The 23,981-nt window shown below is 48.7% G+C and overlaps 1 protein-coding gene across 5 annotated transcripts in view; it reads left to right on the top strand.

The window, feature by feature from the left end:
* Positions 1-23,981, top strand: part of tlk2 (tousled-like kinase 2) — a 246,252-nt gene that overhangs the window by 49,484 nt on the left and 172,787 nt on the right. For all 5 annotated transcript variants that reach the window (XM_072486976.1, XM_072486977.1, XM_072486975.1 and 2 more), the window contains one exon: positions 17,758-17,840. In XM_072486976.1, the coding sequence (XP_072343077.1) occupies positions 17,760-17,840 (81 nt within the window). In that variant the 5' untranslated portion in view covers positions 17,758-17,759. The remainder of the gene's footprint in view (positions 1-17,757; positions 17,841-23,981) is intronic.

The raw sequence follows: 23,981 nt of genomic DNA, 5'->3' as shown, positions 1-23,981 counted from the left end.
ATTCTCATATTTCTCATGTGAAAAAGGCCTTGGGGGTTTTCCTTGATCCTACCCGCCAAACATTGTTCATGCCCTCTCTTAGCTCTCCTAATCCCTTTGGATTCCCTCCTGGCTATCTTGTATTCCTCCAGCGCCCTGTCTGAACCTTGTTTCCTCAGCCTTACATAAGTCTCCTTTTTCCACTTAACAAGACATTCAACTTCTTCCGGTTGCGGCGATGACCAGCTAAGCCGCACATTTCGGCACCTCCCGTTTCAACGGACTTTTGGGCTCTTATCGGGAGCCCCAACGGAAATTTTTTACGGCCAAACCCAGTGTGAGGTGACAAAGGAAGAAGTCCCCCCGGGTGTGGATGGAAAGGAGCGACAGCAGTGGCCAGATTGCGGAGGATCCTATGGAGCAGCAGCAGGGAAGAGAAGGGAGAAGCAAGATGGTGGCCGAGGGAGCCCAGATGGTATGGGGCCCGGAACAGCAGGAGTCCCTCCGATGGTGTGTGGAGGAGCTCAAGAAAGAGGTGCTGGCGCTGATGTTACTGACAATCGAGGGATTGAAGGAAACACAAAAGGTCCAGGCGATGGAACTCCGTGGAGTGAAGGCAAAGGCAGCCGAGAATGAAGACGAGATACAGGGCCTGGTGGTAAAAACGGAGACGCATGAGGCACTACATAAGAGGTGCATAGAAAGGCTGGAAGCCCTGGAGAACAGCTCGAGGAGGAAGAACCTAAGGATTTTAGGTCTCCCCGAAGGGACAGAGGGAGCTGATGCTGGGACGTATGTGAGTACGATGCTCCATACTCTAATGGGAGCTGAGGCCCCAATGGGCCCCCTGGAAGTGGAGGGAGCGTACCGGGTCCTCGTGAGAAGACCAAAGGCAGGGGAAACACCATGAGCAATAGTGGTGAGGTTCCATCGCTACAGGGACAGGGAGATGGTCCTGAGTTGGGCTAAGAGGACACGGAGCAGCAAGTGGGAGAACGCGGTGATACGCGTATATCAAGATTGGAGTGCGGAGGTGGCGAGAAGGAGGGCGAGCTTCAATCGGGCCAAGGCAGTGCTCCATAGGAAGAAAGTCAAATTTGGGATGCTGCAGCCGGCAAGATTGTGGGTCACACACCAGGGCAAACACCACTACTTCGAGACGGCGGAGGAGGCATGGACATTCATTCAGGAAGAGAAATTGGACTAGACTTGAGAAATTGATGTCTGGAGAGAGGTAGCGAGGTGGTGGCACAGAAATGTAAAGTGGGGTGAGGGGAGGGCTAATATGTAATGATGTTGGATGGGGAATTTTGTCTCTTTCCCCCCCCCCCCCCCTGCTGAGGGGGGACACACGAAGAAATGTGGGCGCCGGTGGAAAAGGGGACAGGGAAGGGGAATGAGGGAATTGCGCCATTAGGGACGGGGCCGAGAGGGAAGCGCGGCGTTTTTCCCGCGCTATGGAAATTGAGGCGGGAAAAAGGGCGCAGGAAGGAAGGGGGCCTCACACGCAGGGAGGTCAAAGGATAAACGGGGGAAGCCGAGGTCAGCCAGAGTTAGCTGACTCCCGGAAGCAATATGGGGGGAGCAATCAAGCTAGAGGGGAATCTAGCGGGGGGGGGGGGGGGGGGGGGGCATTAACTGGGTTGCTGCTGAGGGTAAGGGAGCTGATACGAGACGAGGTGGTCAGGACGGGAGGGCACCGTCTGGGGGACAGACGGGTGCGTGGGACCTGGGTGAGGAGCTGGCTTAAAAAAAAGGGGATGGCTAGTCGACGAGGGGGGGGGGGGGGTAAATGGCCCCCCAACCCGGCTGATCACGTGGAATGTGAGAGGTTTAAATGGGCCGATTTAAGAGGGCAAGGGTGTTTGTGCACTTAAAGAGACTGAAGGCGGACGTGGTTATGCTCCAGGAGACGCACCTGAAATTGGCGGATCAGGTTAGACTAAGGAAAGGATGGGTGGGACAGGTATTCCACTCGGGGTTAGATGCGAAAAACAGAGGGGTGGCAATACTGGTGGGGAAACGGGTATCGTTCGAGGCTAAGACCATAGTGGTGGATAGTGGGGGCAGGTACGTGATGGTGAGTGGCAGATTGCAAGGCGAGGCGGTTGTGCTGGTGAACGTATACGCCCCGAACTGGGATGACGCGGGATTCATGAAGCGAATGCTGGGACGTATCCCGGACCTGGAGGCGGGAAACTTGTTAATGGGGGGGGGACTTTAACACAGTGCTGGACCCAGGGCTGGCCAAGGTGCTTAAGGGATTTATGGAGCAGATGGGAGGGGTAGATCCGTGGAGATTTGCCAGGCCGATGGGGAAAGAGTTCTCCTTTTTCTCCCACGGCCATAAAGTATACTCCCGGATAGACTTTTTTGTCTTGGGAAGGGCGCTGATCCCGAAAGTGGCAGGAACGGAGTACTCGGCTGTAGTCATTTCAGATCACGCCCCACATTGGGTGGATCTGGATCTAGGAGAGGAAAAGGAGCAGCGCCCACTTTGGAGATTAGACATGGGACTACTGGCGGACGAGGGGGTATGCGTAAGGGTGAGGGGATGCATCGAAAGATACCTGGAGGTCAATGATGGTGGGGAGGTCCAGGTGGGGGTAGTATGGGAAGCGCTGAAGGCGGTGGTTAGAGGAGAGCTGATTTCCATTAGAGCCCACAAGGGGAAACAAGAGGGTAAAGAAAGAGAGAGATTGGTTGGGGAAATTCTGAGGGTGGATAGGCAGTATGCGGAGGCCCCGGATGAAGGGCTATACAGGGAAAGACGAAGACTACAGACGGAGTTTGACCTGCTGACCACGGGAAAGGCGGAGACGCAGTGGAGAAAGGCACAGGGAATACAATATGAATATGGGGAAAAGGCGAGCCGGCTGCTGGCCCAACAACTTCGGAAGAGGGGGGCGGCGAGAGAGATCGGAGGAGTTAGGGACGAAACGGGAAAGATGGAGCAGAGAGCAGGGAAAGTGAACGAGGTGTTCAAGACATTTTATGAGAGGCTGTATAAGTCCCAATCCCCGGAGGGGAAAGAGGGAATGATACACTTTTTGGACAAGCTGGAGTTCCCGAGGGTGGAGGAGCAGGAGATGGCAGGTCTTGGGGTGCAGATTGAGCTGGAGGAGGTGATCAAAGGAATTGGGAATATGCAAGCAGGGAAGGCCCCGGGACCAGATGGGTTCCCGGTGGAATTTTATATGAAGTATATGGACCTGCTGGCCCCGCTTCTGGCGAGAACCTTCAATGAGGCTAAGGAAAGGGGGACACTACCCCCGACAATGTCGGAGGCGACGATATCGTTAATTCTGAAACGAGACAAAGACCCGCTGCAGTGCGGGTCATACAGGCCCATCTCCCTCCTAAACGTAGACGCCAAGCTGCTGACCAAAGTGATGGCGACAAGGATAGAGGATTGTGTCCCAGGGGTGGTACATGACGACCAGACAGGGTTTGTTAAAGGGAGACAATTGAACGCCAATTTACGAAGGTTGCTGGGGGTGATGATGATGCCCCCACCGGAGGGGGAGGCAGAGATAGTGGTGGCGATGGATGCAGAGAAGGCATTCGATAGAGTGGAGTGGGACTACCTGTGGGAGTTGCTGAAGAGATTTGGGTTTGGGGAGGGGTTCATTAGATGGGTTAGACTCCTGTACGGGGCCCCGGTGGCAAGTGTTGTTACAAATAGGCAAAGATCGGGTTACTTCCGATTACATGGGGGTACAAGACAGGGGTGCCCCCTGTCCCCGTTACTGTTCGCGTTGGCAATTGAGCCATTGGCCATAGCGCTGAGGGGCTCTAGGAAGTGGAGGGGGGTGCTTAGAGGGGGAGAGGAACATCGAGTGTCACTATATGCAGACGATTTACTGCTCTATGTGGCGGACCCAGTAGAGGGGATGCCAGAGGTAATGCAGATACTCAGGGAGTTTGGAGAGTTCTCGGGATATAAATTAAATGAAAAGAGCGAACTTTTTGTGATGCACCCCGGGGAACAGGGCAGGGGGATAGATGCTCTGCCGCTAAGGAGAGTGACAGGGAATTTTCGATACCTGGGGATTCAGGTGGCCAGGAACTGGGGAACCCAACACAAACTTAACCTGACGCGACTGGTAGAGCAGATGGAGGAGGACTTTAAGAGGTGGGATATGGTGCCCCTGCCATTGGCGGGCAGAGTACAGGCGGTCAAGATGGTGGTCCTCCCGAGGTTTCTTTTCGTGTTTCAGTGCCTCTCCATCCTGATTATAAGGCCTTTTTTTAAAAAATAGATAGGAGCATTACGAGCTTTGTATGGGCGGGAAAGACCCCGAGGGTAAAGAGGGGGTTCCTGCAGCGCAGTAGGGACAGAAGGGGGATTGGCACTGCCGAGTCTGAGTGACTACTATTGGGCCGCCAATGTGTCGATGGTCCGTAAGTGGATGAGGGAAGAGGAAGGTGCGGCGTGGAAAAGGCTGGAGATGGCGTCCTGTAAGGGAACAAGCCTGAAAGCGCTGGCGACGGCGCCGCTACCGTTCTCCCCGAAAAGGTACACCACAAACCCAGTGATGGTGGCGACCTTGAAGATCTGGGGGCAGTGGAGACGACACAGGGAAGTGATGGGTGCCTCGGTGTGGTCCCCGATAAGGAATAACCACAGGTTCGTCCTGGGGAGGATAGATGGGGGATTTCAATGTTGGCAGCGAGCAGGAATTAGGAAGCTGAAGGACCTGTTTGTGGACGGGACGTTTGCGAGTTTGGGAGCATTGGAAGAAAAATATAAGTTGCCACCAGGGAATGCTTTCCGATACATGCAAGTGAGGGCATTTACGAGGCAACAGGTGAGGGAATTTCCGCAGCTCCCGACGCAAGGGATCCAGGATAGTAATTTCGGGGGCATGGGTTGGAGAAGGTAAAGTGTCGGAAATATACAGGGAGATGAGAGACGAGGGGGAGATGATGGTAGAGGAGCTGAAGGGAAAATGGGAAGAGGAGCTGGGGGAAGAGATTGAGGAGGGGCTGTGGGCAGATGCCCTAAGCAGGGTAAATTCCTCGTCCTCATGTGCCAGGCTTAGCCTGATTCAATTTGAGTTTCTACACAGGGCGCATATGACGGGAGCAAGACTGAGCAGGTTTTTTGGGGTGGAGGATAGGTGTGGGAGGTGCTCGGGAAGCTCGCCGAACCACACCCACGTGTTCTGGTCGTGTCCGGCACTGCATGAGTTCTGGGAGGGTGTGGCAAGAGTGGTCTCAAAGGTGGTGGGGGTCCGGGTCAAACCAAGCTGGGGGTTAGCTATATTTGGGGTTGCAGAAGAACCGGGAGTGCAGGAGATGAAAGAGGCCGACGTTTTGGCCTTTGCGTCCCTAGTAGCCCGGCGAAGGATTCTACTTATGTGGAAAGAAGCGAAGCCCCCGGGCGTGGAGGCCTGGATAAACGACATAGCAGGGTTCATAAGACTGGAGCGAATAAAATATGCGTTAAGAGGATCGGCTCAGGGGTTCACCAGGCGGTGGTGGGAACCGTTTCTTGACTATCTCGCGGAACGATAATGGAAAAACAGAACAGACAGCAGCAACCCAGGGGGGGGGGGTTATTTCGTGTTTTGTTTTTCTTTCTCTCTTTATGCTAGTTGTGGATAATTGCTTCTTGTGTAATACTTTTTTCTCATTTGTTGTTAGTTTAATATATTATTTAAATAACGGTTAATGTACATTTTATTATTAAGTTGTAAAAATGGAAAAATTTTGTTTGAAAAACTTCAATAAAATATATATTTTTAAACAAACATGACATTCAACCTCTCTTGTCAACCATGGTTCCCTCACTCGACCATCTCTTCCCTGCCTGACAGGGACATACATATCAAGGACACGTAGCACCTGTTCCTTGAACAAGTTCCACATTTCACTTGTGTCCTTCCCCGACAGCCTATGTTCCCAACTTATGCACTTCAATTCTTGTCTGACAACATCGTATTTACCCTTCCCCCAATTGTAAACCTTGCCCTGTTGCACGCACCTATCCCTCTCCATTACTAAAGTGAAAGTCACAGAATTGTGGTCACTATCTCCAAAATGCTCCCCCACTAACAAATCTATCACTTGCCCTGGTTCATTACCAAGTACCAAATCCAATATTGCCTCCCCTCTGGTCGGACAATCTACATACTGTGTTAGAAAAGCTTCCTGGACACACTGCACCCCATCCAAACTATTTGATCTAAAGAGTTTCCACTCAATATTTGGGAAGTTAAAGTCACCCATGTCTACTACCCTGTGACTTCTGCACCTTTCCAAAATCTGTTTCCCAATCTGTTCCTCCACATCTCTGCTACTATTGGGGGGCCGATAGAAAACTCCTAACAAGGTGACTGCTCCTTTCCTATTTCTGACTTGAACCCATACTACCTCAGTATGATACTCCTCGAACTGCCTTTCTGCAGCTGTTATACTATCTCTAATTAATAATGCCACCCCCCCCCCCCCCCCCCCCCCACCTCTTTTACCACCCTCCCTAATCTTATTGAAACATCTATAACCAGGGACCTCCAACAACCATTTCTGCCCCTCTTCTATCCAAGTTTCCGTGATGGCCACCACATCGTAGTCCCACGTACCGATCCATGCCTTAAGTTCACCCACCTTATTCCTGATGCTTCTTGCGTTGAAGTATACACACTTCAACCCATCTCCGTGCCTGCAAGTACTCTCCTTTGTCAGTGTTCCCTTCCCCACTGCCTCACTACACGCTTTGGCGTCCTGAATATCGGCTACCTTATTTGCTGGACTACAAATCCGGTTCCCATTCCCCAGCCAAATTAGTTTAAACCCTCCCGAAGAGTACTAGAAAACCTCCCTCCCAGGATATTGGTGCCCCTCTGGCTCAGATGCAACCTGTCCTGCTTGTACAGGTCCCACCTTCCCCAGAATGCGCTCCAATTATCCAAATACCTGAAGCCCTCCCTCTTACACCATTCCTGCAGCCATGTGTTCAGCTGCACTCTCTCCCTATTCCTAGCCTCGCTATCACGTGGCACCGGCAATAAACCAGAGATGACAACTCTGTCTGTCCTGGCTTCTAACTTCCAGCCTAACTCCCTAAACTCGTTTATTACCTCCACACCCCTTTTCTTACCTATGTCGTTGGTACCATTGTGCACCACGACTTCTGGCTGCTCCCCCTCCCCCTTAAGGATCCTGAAGACACGATCCGAGACATCCCTGGCTCTGGCACCCGGGAGGCAACATACCTTCCGCGAGTCTCGCTCGCGACTACAGAATCTCCTATCTATTCCCCTAACCATTGAATCTCCTACTACTATTGCTTTTCTATTCTCTCCCCCCCCCCCCCCCCCCCCCCCCCCCCCCCCCCCCCCCCCTCACTTCTGAGCCCCAGAGCCAGACTCAGTGCCAGAGACCTGGCCGCTAGGGCCTTCCCCGGTAGGTCACCCCCCCCCCCCCCCCCCCCCCCACAACAGCATCCAAAACGGTGTACTTGTTTTGAAGAGGAACGGCTATGAGGGATCCCTGCACTGTCTGCCTGTTTGTTTTCTTTCCCCTGACTGTAACCCAGCTACTCTTGTCCTGTACCTTGGGTGTGGTTACCTCCCTGTAACTCTTCTCTATCACCCCCTCTGCCTTCCGGATGATCCGAAGTTCATCCAGCTTCAGCTCCAGTTCCCTAACACGGTCTTTGAGGAGCTGGAGTTGGGTGCACTTCCAGCAGGTATAGTCAGCGGGGACACCGGTGGTATCCCTCACCACCCACATCCTACAGGAGGAGCATGCAACTGGTCTAGCCTCCATCCCCTCTTACCTTACAGAATATAGCTGCCCTGTGGACCAACTGGACCTCCGTCCTCTGACTCTGCTCCCAGTCAGCTGCACTCTCTGCAAACTCACGGCTCCCTTCACGCTCTACAAGTAGAACCTTTGTTTGAAGCTGATTGAAAATTCACCTTCTTCTAAACCAAACAGCAACTTTTAAGTTAATTAACTAAATAAAAGAAAGACTCTACTTTAGATAAAAATGAACCCTTATACTCCCTCAGTCACCAAACTCTCACTATAGCACTCAAATGCACCAAATTCAGCACTCAGTGCACACCTAAGCCCAACCATCTTCAGCTGCTTCATCAGTGTCCTTCCTTCCGTCACACGTGGGGACGTTTGCTGATTTGCACAATGTTCAGTACCATTCAGTACATCTGAACCTGAGGGGCACAAATATCCTGGGGGGGAGATTTGTTAGTGCTCTTTGGGGGGGTTTAAACTAATGCAGCAGGGGCATGGGAACCTGGATTGTAGTTTTAGAGTAAGGGAGAATGAGAGTATAGAGGTCAGGAGCACAGATTTGACATCGCAGGAGGGGGCCAGTGTTCAGGTAGGTGGTTTGAAGTGTGTCTACTTCAATGCCAGGAGTATACGAAACAAGGTAGGGGAACTGGCAGCATGGGTTCGTACCTGGGACTTCGATGTTGTGGCCATTTCGGAGACATGGATAGAGCAGGGACAGGAATGGATGTTGCAGGTTCCGGGTTTAGGTGTTTTAGTAAGCTCAGAGAAGGCAAAAGAGGGGGAGGTGTGGCGCTGCTAGTCAAGAGCAGTATTACGGTGGCGGAGAGGATGCTAGATGGGGACTCTTCTTCCGAGGTAGTATGGGCTGAAGTTAGAAACAGGAAAGGAGAGGTCACCCTGTTGGGAGTTTTCTATAGGCCTCCAAATAGTTCTAGGGATGTAGAGGAAAGGATGGCGAAGATGATTCTGGATAAGAGCGAAAGTAACAGGGTAGTTATTATGGGAGACTTTAACTTTCCAAATATTGACTGGAAAAGATATAGTTCGAGTACAATAGATGGGTCGTTTTTTGTACAGTGTGTGCAGGAGGGTTTCCTGAAACAATATGTTGACAGGCCAACAAGAGGCGAGGCGACGTTGGATTTGGTTTTGGGTAATGAACCAGGCCAGGTGTTGGATTTGGAGGTAGGAGAGCACTTTGGGGACAGTGACCACAATTCGGTGACGTTTACGTTAATGATGGAAAGGGATAAGTATACACCGCAGGGCAAGAGTTATAGCTGGGGGAAGGGCAATTATGATGCCATTAGACGTGACTTGGGGGGGATAAGGTGGAGAAGTAGGCTGCAAGTGTTGGGCACACTGGATAAGTGGGGCTTGTTCAAGGATCAGCTACTGCGTGTTCTTGATAAGTATGTACCGGTCAGACAGGGAGGAAGGCGTCGAGCGAGGGAACCGTGGTTTACCAAGGAAGTGGAATCTCTTGTTAAGAGGAAGAAGGAGGCCTATGTGAAGATGAAGTGTGAAGTTTCGGTTGGGGCGATGGATAGTTACAAGGTAGCGAGGAAGGATCTAAAGAGAGAGCTAAGATGAGCAAGGAGGGGACATGAGAAGTATTTGGCAGGAAGGATCAAGGAAAACCCAAAAGCTTTCTATAGGTATGTCAGGAATAAGCGAATGACTAGGGACAGAGTAGGACCAGTCAAGGACAGGGATGGGAAATTGTGTGTGGAGTCTGAAGAGATAGGCGAGATACTAAATGAATATTTTTCGTCAGTATTCACTCAGGAAAAAGATAATGTTGTGGAGGAGAATGCTGAGCCCCAGGCTAATAGAATAGATGGCATTGAGGTACGTAGGGAAGAGGTGTTGGCAATTCTGGACAGGCTGAAAATAGATAAGTCCCCGGGACCTGATGGGATTTATCCTAGGATTCTCTGGGAGGCCAGGGAAGAGATTGCTGGACCTTTGGCTTTGATTTTTATGTCATCATTGGCTACAGGAATAGTGCCAGAGGACTGGAGGACAGCAAATGTGGTCCCTTTGTTCAAAAAGGGGAGCAGAGACAAACCCGGCAACTATAGACCGGTGAGCCTCACGTCTGTAGTGGGTAAAGTCTTGGAGGGGATTATAAGAGACAAGATTTATAATCATCTAGATAGGAATAATATGATCAGGGATAGTCAGCATGGCTTTGTGAAGGGTAGGTCATGCCTCACAAACCTTATTGAGTTCTTTGAGAAGGTGACTGAACAGGTAGACGAGGGTAGAGCAGTTGATGTGGTGTATATGGATTTCAGCAAAGCGTTTGATAAGGTTCCCCACGGTAGGCTATTGCAAAAAATACGGAGGCTGGGGATTGAGGGTGATTTAGAGATGTGGATTAGAAATTGGCTAGCTGAAAGAAGACAGAGGGTGGTGGTTGATGGGAAATGTTCAGAATGGAGTACAGTCACAAGTGGAGTACCACAAGGATCTGTTCTGGGGCCGTTGCTGTTTGTCATTATTATCAATGACCTAGAGGAAGGCGCAGAAGGGTGGGTGAGTAAATTTGCAGACAATACTAAAGTCGGTGGTGTTGTCGATAGTGTGGAAGGATGTAGCAGGTTACAGAGGGATATAGATAGGCTGCAGAGCTGGGCTGAGAGGTGGCAAATGGAGTTTAATGTAGAGAAGTGTGAGGTGATTCACTTTGGAAGGAATAACAGGAATGTGGAATATTTGGCTAATGGTAAAGTTCTTGAAAGTGTGGATGAGCAGAGGGATCTAGGTGTCCATGTACATAGATCCCTGAAAGTTGCCACCCAGGTTGATAGGGTTGTGAAGAAGGCCTATGGAGTGTTGGCCTTTATTGGTAGAGGGATTGAGTTCCGGAGTCGGGAGGTCATGTTGCAGCTGTACAGAACTCTGGTACGGCCGCATTTGGAGTATTGCGTACAGTTCTGGTCACCGCATTATAGGAAGGACGTGGAGGCTTTGGAGCGGGTGCAGAGGAGATTTACCAGGATGTTGCCTGGTATGGAGGGAAAATCTTATGAGGAAAGGCTGATGGACTTGAGGTTGTTTTCGTTGCAGAGAAGAAGGTTAAGAGGAGACTTAATAGAGGCATACAAAATGATCAGGGGGTTGGATAGGGTGGACAGTGAGAGCCTTCTCCCGCGGATGGATATGGCTGGCACGAGGGGACATAACGTTAAACTGAGGGGTAATAGATATAGGACAGAGGTCAGAGGTAGGTTCTTTACGCAAAGAGTAGTGAGGCCGTGGAATGCCCTACCTGCTACAGTAGTGAACTCGCCAACATTGAGGGCATTTAAAAGTTTATTGGATAAACATATGGATGATAATGGCATAGTGTAGGTTAGATGGCTTTTGTTTCGGTGCAACATCGTGGGCCGAAGGGTCTGTACTGCGCTGTATTGTTCTATGTTCTATGTTCTATTCGTAAGTCATCAGATACTTAAACAGTCCATGTCAAAATGCAGCATGACCTGGACAATATCTAGGCTTGGGCTGACAAGTGGCGAATAACATTTGCGCCATACAATTTCCAGGTAATGACCATCTCCCAACAAGAGATCGGGAGCACCCGGAGCATGCTCCGGTTTTCTCCTACAGTCCAAAGATGTGCAAGCTAAATTGCCCTTAGTGTCCAAAATTGCCCTTAGTGTTGGATGGGGTTACTGGATTATGGGGACAGTGTGGAGGTGTGGGCTTGGGTAAGGTGCTCTTTCCAAGAGCCGGTGCAGACCCGATGGGCCGGAAGGCCTCCTTCTGCACTGTAAATTCTATGAAATCTATGAAGAGAGGATCTAACTACTGCCCCATGACATTCAATGGCATTACCATCATTGAATACCCCACCATTAACATCCGGGGGGTGGGGAGGGGAGAGTTACCATTGACCAGAAACTATATATACCGTGGCTACCAGAGCAGGTCAAAGGCTAGGGATTCTGTGGAACGCAACTCAACTTCTGACTTCCCCAAAGCCTGTCCACCACGTACAAGGCACATGTCAGGAGTGTAATGGAATACTCTCTACTTGCCTGGATAAGTGCAGCTCCAACAACATTCAATAAGCACGACATAATCGAGAAAAAAGCCCGCTTGATCGCTACCCCTTTCACAAACATTCAATCCTTCTACCACCGAACAACAGTGGCAGCCATTTGACCCATCTGCAAGATGCACTGCAGCAACTCAGAAAGGTTTCTTGGGCAACAACTTCTAAACACACGAGCACTACCATCTAGAAGGACAAGAGCAGCAGATACCTGGGAACCCCACCACCCGGAGGTTCCCCTCCATTTCACTTGGAAATATATCGCCGTTTCTTTACTGTCACCGGGTCAGAATTGTGGAACTCCCTCCCTAACAGCACAGTGGGTGTACCTACACCTCTGACTGTAGAGGTTTAAGAAGGCAGCTCACCACCAATTTCTCAAGGGTAACAATGGATGGGCAATAAATGCTGGTCTTGCCAGTGACGACGCCCACATCCGTTAATTAATTTTAAAAAACCAATCCAGAGGTAAGTGAGCTAGGGACATGCAGAGTTGTTACAGATGATTATAATTCCTTCCTTTTGCTATTATGCTGTCACTGAAGATTATTTTGATTGTGCTATTGGATCTCCAGTGGCATTGCTCACGTGTTGCCTGGAGCACAGATGTGATGATTAACTACTTAACCTAAAGTATTCTTTTAAAGACCATTGCTTGGGTAATTCCTGTGGGAAAGTGGTCTAATTAGACAAACCGAAGTAATTGTAGCTGCTTGTATTATCCTGAAGTTAAAGGGGAATTGTAATGATTTATACAGGGTTTTTTTTAGATTCCAGATTAACAACGAGCTTTTTCTTGCAAGATTGTTTTGCACTTGTAAGCCCCTGAGAGACAAATTGTATAGAAAATGTGGTATCTAACACTGTTTTTTTGCGCATCACTTACTGTAGTTACAAACAAAGTCGCTTGATTCTTTTGAAGGTCTGAATCATCTTGAGTCTAAAATTGATGGGGTATTCCAATCTGCAAAGCTCCATATTTTCACCATTCTAAAGACATTCCTCCTAGATTATGCATGGATTGAATAGAGTCCAGGTTCGAGAAACTCGTTATCAGTTGTCAGAACAAGGGGCCATACATTTTTTTATTATAAATTTAGCGTACCCAATTAAGGGGCAATTATTGCTTGATCAATCCACCTGGACTACACACCTTTGGGTTGTGGGAGTGACACCCACCCAAACATGGGGGGAATGTGCAAACTCCACACGGACAGTGACCCAGAGTCCAGGTCCTCAGCGCCGTGAGGCAGCAATGCTAACCACTGCACCACATTGCCGCACCAGAGACCATACATACAAGATAGCTACTACAGAAAGTATGTATTTACAGAGAGACTAGTGAGAATATGGAACTCTTTGTTGGATGGAGTGATTGAAGCACAAAATGTTGACATGTTTATTGGGGAGGTTTAGTGTATAGATGAGAGATATGGCAGGCGTGGAATTTTCTGAACACGGGCATACACCAACTGGCTAGCTGACCTGTTTTTGTGCTGCACATTCGATGTAACTCCTTTTTACTCCCATCTTGCTCACTTCCCCTTGTACGACCTCAATCTTCAATCCGATGTCCAAAAAAACACAGAATGCATCTAGCAAATATGCTGTCTTAAGTGATCCGGCACTAGATCTTGTGCACCATCATCCAGTTCTGTTAGCTTCACTCTCTTGCCAAAAACCATCCACTACTAGGATCTGCCTGGAAAGTAAAGGTGACGTGGAAATGATGGGGGCGATTCTCCCAAATGGAGCCCAAGTGTTCGCGCCGTCGTGAACGTCGCATTTCACGACGCCGCGAACAGGGCCCGGGTACGACCGATTCTGTCCCCCACAGGGGGCCAGCACGGCACGGGAGCGGTTCACGTCGCTCCAGCCTCCCTTCCCGGCGCCAAATCGGCACCGCGCCAACCCGCGCATGTGCAGTTGGGCCACGCCAACCTGCGCATGCGTGGCGGACTTCGTCTGCGCGCCGGCCCTGACTCAACGTGGCATCGGTGTTCAGGGGCCGGCCGCGCAACAATGTTGGCCGTGAGGGGGGGGGGGGGGGAAAGAGAGAGGCTGTCCCGCCAATCGGTGGGCCCCGGTCGCGGGCCAGACCCCATCGGAGGTCCCCCCGGTGAAGGAGCGCTTTTCCCACCCGACAGGCCGCCCCTCGCGCCGAGTTCCCGCCAGCAGCGACCAGGGGTGAACAGCGCCGGCGGGACTTTGTCGTGGCCGCTCAGCCCATCCGCCGATTCTCCGTCCTCGGAGAATCGCGCGCCGGCGTTGTCGTGTCGTGCTTGTTTCGATTCTCCGGCCCTGCGCGGAGCTCAGAGAATCTCCCCTGATATTCCCTATTCTGGGTGAATCCAGACCTAGGGAAAACTATTTTAAAATTAGGGGTTGCCCTTTTAGGCCAGAGATTAGGAGAAATGTTTTTTGAGAGTTGTGCGACTTTGGAATTCCCTGCATCAGAAAGCTGTGGAAGCGGGGTCACTGAATATTTTAAGGCGGAGGCAGACAGATTCTTGTTCAGTCAGGAAATCAAAAGGTTATTGGAATAGATGGTAAATGTAAATGTCACCACAGTCCCAGAGGACCATGGGCTGCTCTCCTCTTTGAGAGTTGACTGATGATGATTTAACCTGAGGGCCACGTCATCTCATGTGGGGGGCAAGGTTGAGAAGGTGGGACCTTCACGAATAACCTCAGCCGATATGGGAATTGAACCCGCGCTGGTTTTTGATAGATAGTAATGTGGGACTCGAAACACAAGTCAGCCATGATCTTATTGAATGGCAGGGCAGGCTCAAGGGGCTGAATAGCCTACTTCTCCTATTTTGTATATTTGGATGTAAAATGTTCCTAATCAAATTCCCAAAAGGTGTGACCGTAGGACATTAACACTTGTCAGCATCGTTGTACCTTTAAATGTGGTTGAAAGATGCTTCTCCAAATTGAATCCCCTGCTGTTTATCTCAGTGGGACTTCCTCTGGTTGATTCTGTCCTCGCCTAGCTGTTGGATCCAGGAATTTGTCTAGCAGTGAATGGTAATGTAGTGGTTATGCTACTCAAGAAAATGGGTTCAAATTTCGTCCTGAAAACTTGGGTATTTAAATTAAAATCTGGAATTTAAAAACAAGTTTGTATTGCCAAGTGAGACCATTAAGCTGGCAGTGTTGTCCAAACCTAACTGATTCATTAATGTCCTTTTTTTAAGAGAAGGAGCTGATCATTCTTACCTAGTCTGGTCCATAAGTGATTCCAGTCCTCCATTAATATTGACTTCTGAAGAAGTTGAGTAAGCCATTCACTTGCATCAAAATGCTGGAGGGGTTCAAGAAAAAGGCCCACCACAGCCTCCTTGGGGTACCTTGGCATGGACAATAAACATTGGCCTTGCCAGCGAATGAATTACAAAAGCATGGGATCACCATCCAACTGATGATGCCTATGTCGCCCTTGTCCACTCTGTTGTCAGACAGCTTGTCCAAAATCGAATCTTGTATAAGCCACATTGCCTTGGCCTGAACCAAACTGTTTGCAACCTTGCTGCTCCATAATCTTCATCACAAAAATTGCTTACTACTGTTGCCCAGTAAACTGTGCACGCTTGCTGTGGTGCTACCTTCAGAATTGTTCACACACCCATAATTCCAAACAACCCTTTGGGTTAAGAGGGTAGCACTGCCCGGTCGGCAGGTGCTACCAGAATTCCTCAAGTTACACAATCCCTTTTACTTAATTCTGCACTCTTCTCTTTTTTGGTTCCCTTGTGTTCCACTTGCTATTCTCATTAGCACTAATCGCTTGTTTGTGTCTCCCAGATTGCTGTATGGTCCCTTTTGAGCAATCTGGAAATGGCATCAATGAATAATTTATGCCTCTTTGCTCAAATCTCTAAATGTGTCTGGATAGTTAAAATAGGGAGGCAGGGGAAAGCCGGATTTATACCTGAATCCACTGATATTTTCTGTGGTGGTTGGAAGAGAAGAGATACAGCAACACAGGAGGCCAAAATAAGTGTCAGCCAGTCAGTCTTACGGATGGGAAACTGTAAAGGTGAAAGACGCAAATGATGTGATAAACTCATCTGGTAAAATTAGTACATTTTCCCATATTCATAATTTATTAAAGTAAGGGAAAGGCTGGCGTTTAGGAGGAAGACCCGCGATCATTTACTGCTTGAGAACTTGTGTCTGTGCATTTAATTTGCAATATTAGCAGCCATTTTGTGAAAGTGTTTTGGGGTTTCTCCAACACTTTCAAATGATGGATGGTGTACTTTCACTTGGAGGTTATCTTTCTCTCTGAATCTGCCTCCAAAAGAACAGATATTCAGAGGTCGCATTGTACATGTTAGATGGAAAGAAATGAAACTTGTACTGTGTCTTTTAGACTTCAGAATATCCCCAAATGCTTCAAGGAAAATCAAGAAGTCTGGAGACTATTTGTATTCAGCCATGCACTGAATGATATCTGTTTTTAGTGAGGGATAAACGTTAGCCAAGGACTGAGGAGAACTAGGGTTCAGATAGTGCTGTTGGAGCATTATATGCCCATCTGAAAGGGCAGATGGGTTATCAAATTGGAGGTTAGTTCAAATCCAAAAGACAGCACATTCAACGATACAGTAAGCACTGTTTTAGTACTGTACTGCACTGAAGTTGTAAATCATTTACTTCATGGTTGTTGTGATCTCGATTGGGTTTTTTTTTTGTACCGATCTCGGTTGGGTGTTTTTTTTATACATGGGATGTCGGCCTCTCCAGGAAGGCCAGTATTTATTGCCCATCCTTAATTGCTCTTGGAAAGGTGGTCCTGAGCAGCCATCATGAACACTATAGTCCATGTGGTGAATACATCCACAGTGCTGTTGTGAGGTAAACCTAGGACCTGCAGGTATATTTCCATTTTAAAAAATTGTATTGGGGATAATAATTGAGGTGACTGGCGAAAGAATGACATGTGAAACAAACATGATTTACACAATGTGGTTGGGAAATGGAATGCACTGCCTGATGGGGTACAGATTCAATAGCCTTCAGAAGGGAATTGATTAAATACTCAGAATCCCTACAGTGCAGGAGGAGGCCATTCAGCCATCGGGCCTGCACTGGCCCTTGGACTGAGCACTCTACCACGCCTCCATCCTAACCCCATAATGCAGTAACCCCACCGAACCTTTTGGCATCAAGGGGCAGTTTAGCATGGCCAATCCACCCAACCTGCATATCTTTGGATTGTGGGAGGAAACACCCCGGGGAAACACACGCAGACACTGGGAGAAAAGGCAAATTTCCCACAGACAGTCATCTGAGGCCGGAATTGAACCTGTGTTCCTGGAGCTGTGAGCCAGCAGTGCTAGCCACTGTGCCACAACATGGAGGAGAAAAAAATTGCAAGAATGTGGGAAAGAGCTGGGGCAGTGGAAGTAACTCTTTAAAAGAGCTGGCATAGATTAAGTGAATGGTTACATCCTTCTCTGCTATACTGTTCTCACGATTCCAGGTAGCCTGTGCTCTCTAGTGCCCTCCAGCCATTGGATGCATCAGCTTCCAGCTTGGTGATTGGTGCAGATTTATGATAATTTATGCTTCTGTGCTGGTTTATTGTCAGCTAATTATTGCTTGAACATCCCGTCTATGCATGAACAACTGGATTTCCTGGAATCGGGAGCTAAAGCAGAAACAGCGGCAAACATTTATTGATGAATCTCTGATTCCAATGATAGGAAGGTGCAGCAGTTTCTGGTTGGATGATGTGAGAATCCATTACTGGAAATGGCCTAGTATTTGTCAGTGTGATGTTGAGCCAGTTGTCCATGGGTGCAGCTGCTTCAGCGCCTTGGTGTTTCAGGGTTATGGATTGCTTCACGCCAGTCTCCTTCTGGCACAGTTGTGTTTCACACCAGAGTGAATATGAGAGTTATCTGAATTTTGTACACTTTCTTTTTCAATAGAAATGATGGAGGAATTGCATAGTCTGGATCCACGGCGACAGGAGCTGCTGGAAGCAAGGTTCACTGGGATGGGTGTCACCAAGGTGAGAGATTTAATCGTTGGGATGAGACGATAATAATACTATCTTGTTTTCCAAGAAGAAAACACAGCCTGTTGTGACAAATTTCTGAACAGCCACCTCATATTGTTCGGTACACAGCAATGACTAAACTTGTTTTGTAACATACAAATATTTCCTGTTTGGCTAATTAAAATGTATGGTGGGTACTGTCTGATGCAGTGCTGCAGTAGACAATAGCAGAGTGACAGATTCCAGTGCTCTGGCTTGCCTTCTGTGTCAGTGTTGAGTATCTTACCTGGAACTTCTAGATTAGATCATTGAACTGTTCTGAATTAACTGATTTCAATTGACATGCCAGTCATGGGGCCCTTAGTGCCCCTGGATCAGTAAGGGAATATTGGTTAGGTTCAAGTTCCTACTTGCTATCTAGCAATTCCTGCTGCACGTGGATGTTGGGAGAAGAGACAATTGGGATCAGTGGTTAACAGCAGACAATAACATCCTTTAAACATGAAGAAGAGAGTGAGACTTGCATTTATAATGTGCCTCTCAGGGCAGCACGGTGGCGCAGCGGGTAGCACTGCAGCCTACGGCGCTGAGGACCCGGGTTCGAAACCCATCCTGGGTCACTGTCCGTGTGGAATTTGCACATTCTCCCCGTGTCTGCATGGGTTTCACCCCCACAACCCAAAAAATGTGCAGGGTAGTTGGTCACTGTCCGTGTGGAATTTGCACATTCTCCCCATGTCTGCATGGGTTTCACCCCCACAACCCTAAAAATGTGCAGGGTAGTTGGATTGGACACGCTTAATTGGAAAAAAACCCCAATAATAATAATAATCGCTTATTGTCACAAGTAGGCTTCAACAAAGATATTGTGCCTCTCACAACTTCAAGACATCTCACAGCGCATTAATTGCTTCTGGAGTGTGGTCACTGTTATAATTTGGCAATTGCTCTTTAGTGTCCAAAGGTTAGGTGAGGTTATGGGGAAAGGGCAGGGGGAGTTGACTGCGGTAGAGTGCTCTTTTCGAGAGGCAGTGCAAATTCAAAGTGTCGAATGGCCTCCTTCAGAGGGTAGGATGTTTTGGAATAGTTGAATCTCAGGGTAACAAAGGCACAAATGAGGGTTTTAGCAGCAGATGTGCTGAAATCAAAGGGAGTCAGTTTATATAAGATGGAAATAGGAGGTCGCAGTAATGGCATGAACGCGAGGGAAAAGCTAATCTTGGGATCAAACATAACCCTAAGGTTGCGAACATACTGGCTTAATTTCAGACTGTTGCAAGGGAGAGGGATGGAGTTGGTAGCTAGGGTTTGGAGTTTGCAGCATGGGCTGAAAACAATGGCTTCAGTCTTTCCCAATATATAATTGAAGGGAATTTCAGTTCATCCAGTTCTAGATATTGGACAAACAGTCTGATAATAACAGTGGAGGATTGAGAGAGGTGGTGGTGAGGTAGAACTGGGTGTCATCGTCATGCATTAAAAACTAGCTCTATGCTTTTGGATGATGTTGCCTAGGGGCAGCATACAGATGGCAAATAGGAGGGGGCCACGGATAGATCCTTGATGACACTGTAGGTCATGATGTAGAGAGAAGCCATTGCCAGTAATAACTTGGCTGGGATTAGATAAGAATGGAAGCAGGCAGGAGCAGTTCCAAAAGCGAGAAAGATGGTGTGGTCACCCATGTCAAAGGCTGCAGGCAGGTTGAGAAGGAAACTTTATCACAGTCACATATGATGTCATTTTTGACCTTTGAGACCTGCAATTCTGGAAAAGATGGTAACAGATTTGGTTGGCGTTTCATTTAATATCTCATCTGAAAGATGGTGTGTCACATGGTGCAGTACTGAGGGCATGGTGCACTGTTAACATCGGTTCGCATTGTGTACTCGTGTCTCTGGAACGGGGCTTGAACCTGTAATCTTCTAATTCAGAGGCAATTGGGCAGCCACTGAGCCAAGGTATAGCAAGTTGTCCCAAGGAACCTTTACAGATTTGTCAGTGGGTGTGACAACAAATGGATTTCCACACCAAGTAGAGATTTGCAGACCAATTATATGTGGTTGCCAGAGGTAACATAAGAGTTTGAGCTTTGGGGAGATGAGGAGAAGGGGTTTCAGGAAGAAAATTAGAGAGGAGGATCCCAATGGCTGAGCCCATCACTAACTGTCAGATTGCACCACCTGTTTGGCCAATAATGTCAGTGTTAGCCTTTGCACAAATCTTTGGAACCTCCAATGGCAGAATCCAGTGCTACAGGATTGTAAAAATGGAAAATTGCTCATAAAAATTCATTCATTTGATTATTATTGAGTCCTTAGCTGGGTGTACTCCTTTCAAAATCCATGGATAGGGATTGCAAATGTCTTTCATCTTTGCAAAGTGAATTTAGGATTGTGAGGCACACAGTCATCAGGTTTGCTGTTTACTCTGACCACCTGAACATTGGTCACTCATTTCTAGCTGATTCAAGATTTCCATGACACAGCACATTTCTAAAAATAAGCCAGACTATAGGCCCAGTTCTCCCCTGCTATTTACTTTCAAAGGTCAAGGACAGATCTTCAGATCAAGGGGAGCATCTTGTTTGTAAATAGTGTAAAGAATGTGCCGTGTAGTGGAACCTTTGTAGCTGCAGTAAATGCTGCCAGCTTCATGCTTATCACATCCTGAAAGAAGGTGCTGAATTGAGCAACACACTTTCTTTCCCCCAGAAAGTACCTTTTGAGTAGAATGATTTTATATTCTCTGGAGTTTGGAAGAATGAGAGGTGATCTCATTGAACCACAAAAGTTCTTCCAGAGTGCAACAGGGTAAGTGCTGGGAGGTTGCTTTCCCTGGCTGGGGATTTCCAATCTAGAAAATAGAATAAGGGGGTCAGCCATTTAGGACTGAGATTTGGATTTATCACTCAATCTTTGGAATTCTCTACTTCAGAGGGCAGTGGGTGCTCACTCATTGAATATATTCAGGGCTCAGATAGATTGATAGATATTTGTTTGTCAAGGAGATCAAAGAGATATGGGCTTATAGAGTTGGAAAGTCAGTATTAAAGTACATCAGCTATGATTTATTGAATGGCTGTACAGATTTGCGGTGGGGGATGGGTTTGGGGCATGTTTTCCTTTTTTTTCTCTTGTATATACCTTGTTCAGTTTCCAACATTTGGGCATTTCTTTGACTTTTCAATTTGTATAAAAACTAGAAACTCTAATTTCCAGGGCTTTGTGCAATTGCATTGTGCCAAGTTGAGGCATAACGTCCTGTCTATTTGAACCATAAGCATGGCAGCCCCTGTTCCTTGTACCACCTGGCCGTAGATCATATGCATGGATGTAACCTGTGTCTGTGCGCACAGTTTGTCGATTCAACTGGGTAATTAATTAGTAAATAATTATAATAATCGCTTATTGTCACAAGTAGGCTTCAATGAAGTTACTGTGAAAAGCCCCTAGTCGCCACATTCCCGTAAGGGAATTGAACCCGGCTGCTGGCCTTATTCTGCATTACAAGCCAGCTGTTTAGCCCACTGTGCTAAACCAGCCCATGACGATACTTTGAGAGAAAAAAGTACTTCATTTTACAAAAGGCAAGTTTTCCCATTTTTGTGAGGGCCACGAAGAATCCAGCACGAGTTTCAAGGATACAAGAAATAACATTTATTTACAATAACATATATATACATAACAGCAGCAACCTCACTTGCTGCTTACTCTTTCCTGCTAGTTCCAAACTGGCCAGCTTTATTTATACAGGGAGTCTGCTAATGATTTCTCCGCCCCCCTCATTGGGGAAGCTCGTACTCCCACAGGATTGTGGGATTGTCATTAGTCCCCAGCCAATGCTAAGCAGGCAGGTTATAACACCCCCCCCCCCCCCCCCGAAGTCCAAGGAATCCACCTTAAGACCCTGGCGAAGGAGGGCGTCGGACTCGTTTTGCCGCAGACCGGACACCATTTGCACAAGACGCTGGATCGGTCGGCGTGTAACGAGACGGAGTCCAGCACTTCCGTGATGAACGGCATAACGGTTGTACATCCACGGCCCGTGGGCCCGCGGATTCCCCCTCTGATGTGTCCTGTGTCTCCATCACGGAGTCAGAGTCTGCTACCTCTGTCATCTCGGCGCCTCTATCTCCGCGCGGTTCTGTAAAGACCTGCGCAGGCTTTGAGTGAGGCACCAGAGGAAGATTGTGAGGACTACTTTCCATTGTCTCTGGTCTCTGCGGCTGTAGAAATGAGCTCCGGGGGCGGGGTTGGAAAGGATAGCCTTCTGGACCGAACGTGGTCTACAGGTTTGCGCTGGAGACGACCCTGAGCTTGCATCTGGTAAGATATAGGGCCCGTTTGGCGAAAGATTACGCCAGGGACCCACTGGGCACCACCTGCAAAATTTCGATCGAACACTGGTTCACCGGGCGCAAACTGCCGAATTGGCAGATGCCGAGAAAAACCCTGTCCCTGCCGTTCTTGTGTGCGGTGTACTTTTGCGCCAATGTCCGGGAAAACCTTACCAAGGCGGGTGCGAAGCCTCCGGCCATTAGGAGTTCTGCGGGAGCTACCCCAGTCACCGCATGGGGGGTGGTTATATACAAAAACAAAAAGCGAGTCAGTCTCGTGTCCATTGACCCGGAAGACTGCTTTTTTAGGCCGCGTTTGAATGTCTGCACTGCGCGCTCCGCCAACCCATTTGAAGCCGGGTGGTAAGGGGCAGTGCGGATATGGCGCATGCCGTTCACCTTCATGAACCTCGCAAACTCCTCACTGGTGAATGGAGTACCGTTATCCATGGCCAGTGCCTCGGGGAGGCCATGTGTACTAAAAGACAAACGCATCTTCTCAATTGTTGCGCAGGACGTTGTGCCTAGCATCTTATGCACCTCTAGTCATTTAGACTGGGCGTCGATTAATAAATGGAACATGGATCCTTGAAAAGGGCCTGCGAAATCCGCATGCAAGCGCGCCCAAGGCCGCCCTGGCCATTCCCAATGATGTAGGGGCGCGGCCGGCAGAAGCTTCTGATGCTCCTGACAAATGGAGCAGCTTTGGGCCACCTTCTCAATGTCGGCGTCGAGGCCTGGCCACCAAACATAACTCCGGACCAACATTTTAATTTTGGTCACACCTGGATGCCCATTATGCAAGTCTCTTAGTATTAGCTCCTGTCCTTTTTCCGGGACAATCACACGCGTCCCCCACAAGAGGATGCCGTCTTCCACGCTGAATTCTGACAGCTTGGAGGAAAATGCCCGCAACTCGCCTGGGAGCTGTCTATGCTGCCCACCATACATGAGTATGTGTCGAACCATTGACAGGACTGGCTCCGTCTGGGTCCACTCACGGATCTGTGATGCCGTGACAGGCAAGGTGTCCATAAAATTTAGGGTTGCAACCACCTCACGGCCGTGGGGGTCGACATGGGGCCGGTCGATAAAGGCAATCGGCTCAGTTTGTGCTCCAGAGAATACTCTTATGCAGCGAACAACAAAGCCCAGTGCTGGATCCGTGCGGAAGCAATGGGCAGTATTGGCTTATCCTCTCTGAAAAGTCCCAGCAGAGGCTTATGATCAGTCACGATAGTGAAGTGGCGGCCATACACGTACTGGTGGAAACGTTTCACCGCAAAGACCACTGCCAGGCCCTCCTTCTCGATCTGCGCGTACTTTTTCTCCGCTGCAGTCAATGTGTGGGAGGCGAAAGCTATCGGCCGCTCGGCCCCTTTCTCCATCTTCTGGGACAGGACGGCCCCAATACCATACGGGGATGCATCACATGTGCCGAGTAAAGGCTTTCCGTGATCATAGTGGGTTAGTAACCCAGACGACGACAATTGTTGTTTTAACCACCGGAAAGCGGTTTCTTGCGCCTGACCAACCCCAGGTGTGATTTTTCTTTAGCAGAAGATGCAACGGGGCCAGCGTAGTTGCCAGATTGGGGAGGAACTTCCCGTAATAGTTTACGAGGCCAAGAAAAGAACAAAGATGCGAAGTGTCAGTCGGGGCAGGGGCCTGTTCAATCGCGCGCACCTTCTCTGCGACGGGGTGCAAACCTTCGCGGTCCACCCGATAACCCAGGTAGACTACTTCCTTCGCCTGAAAGACGCACTTTGTGCGATGTAAACGGACTCCAGCCTCCGAAAAGCGTCTAAGGACAG

Source organism: Scyliorhinus torazame, chromosome 21, assembly GCF_047496885.1.
Source record: "Scyliorhinus torazame isolate Kashiwa2021f chromosome 21, sScyTor2.1, whole genome shotgun sequence".
NCBI lineage: Eukaryota > Metazoa > Chordata > Chondrichthyes > Carcharhiniformes > Scyliorhinidae > Scyliorhinus > Scyliorhinus torazame.
The sequence above is the reverse complement of the archived record's forward strand: the minus strand, read 5'-3'. Positions and strand labels throughout refer to the sequence as shown.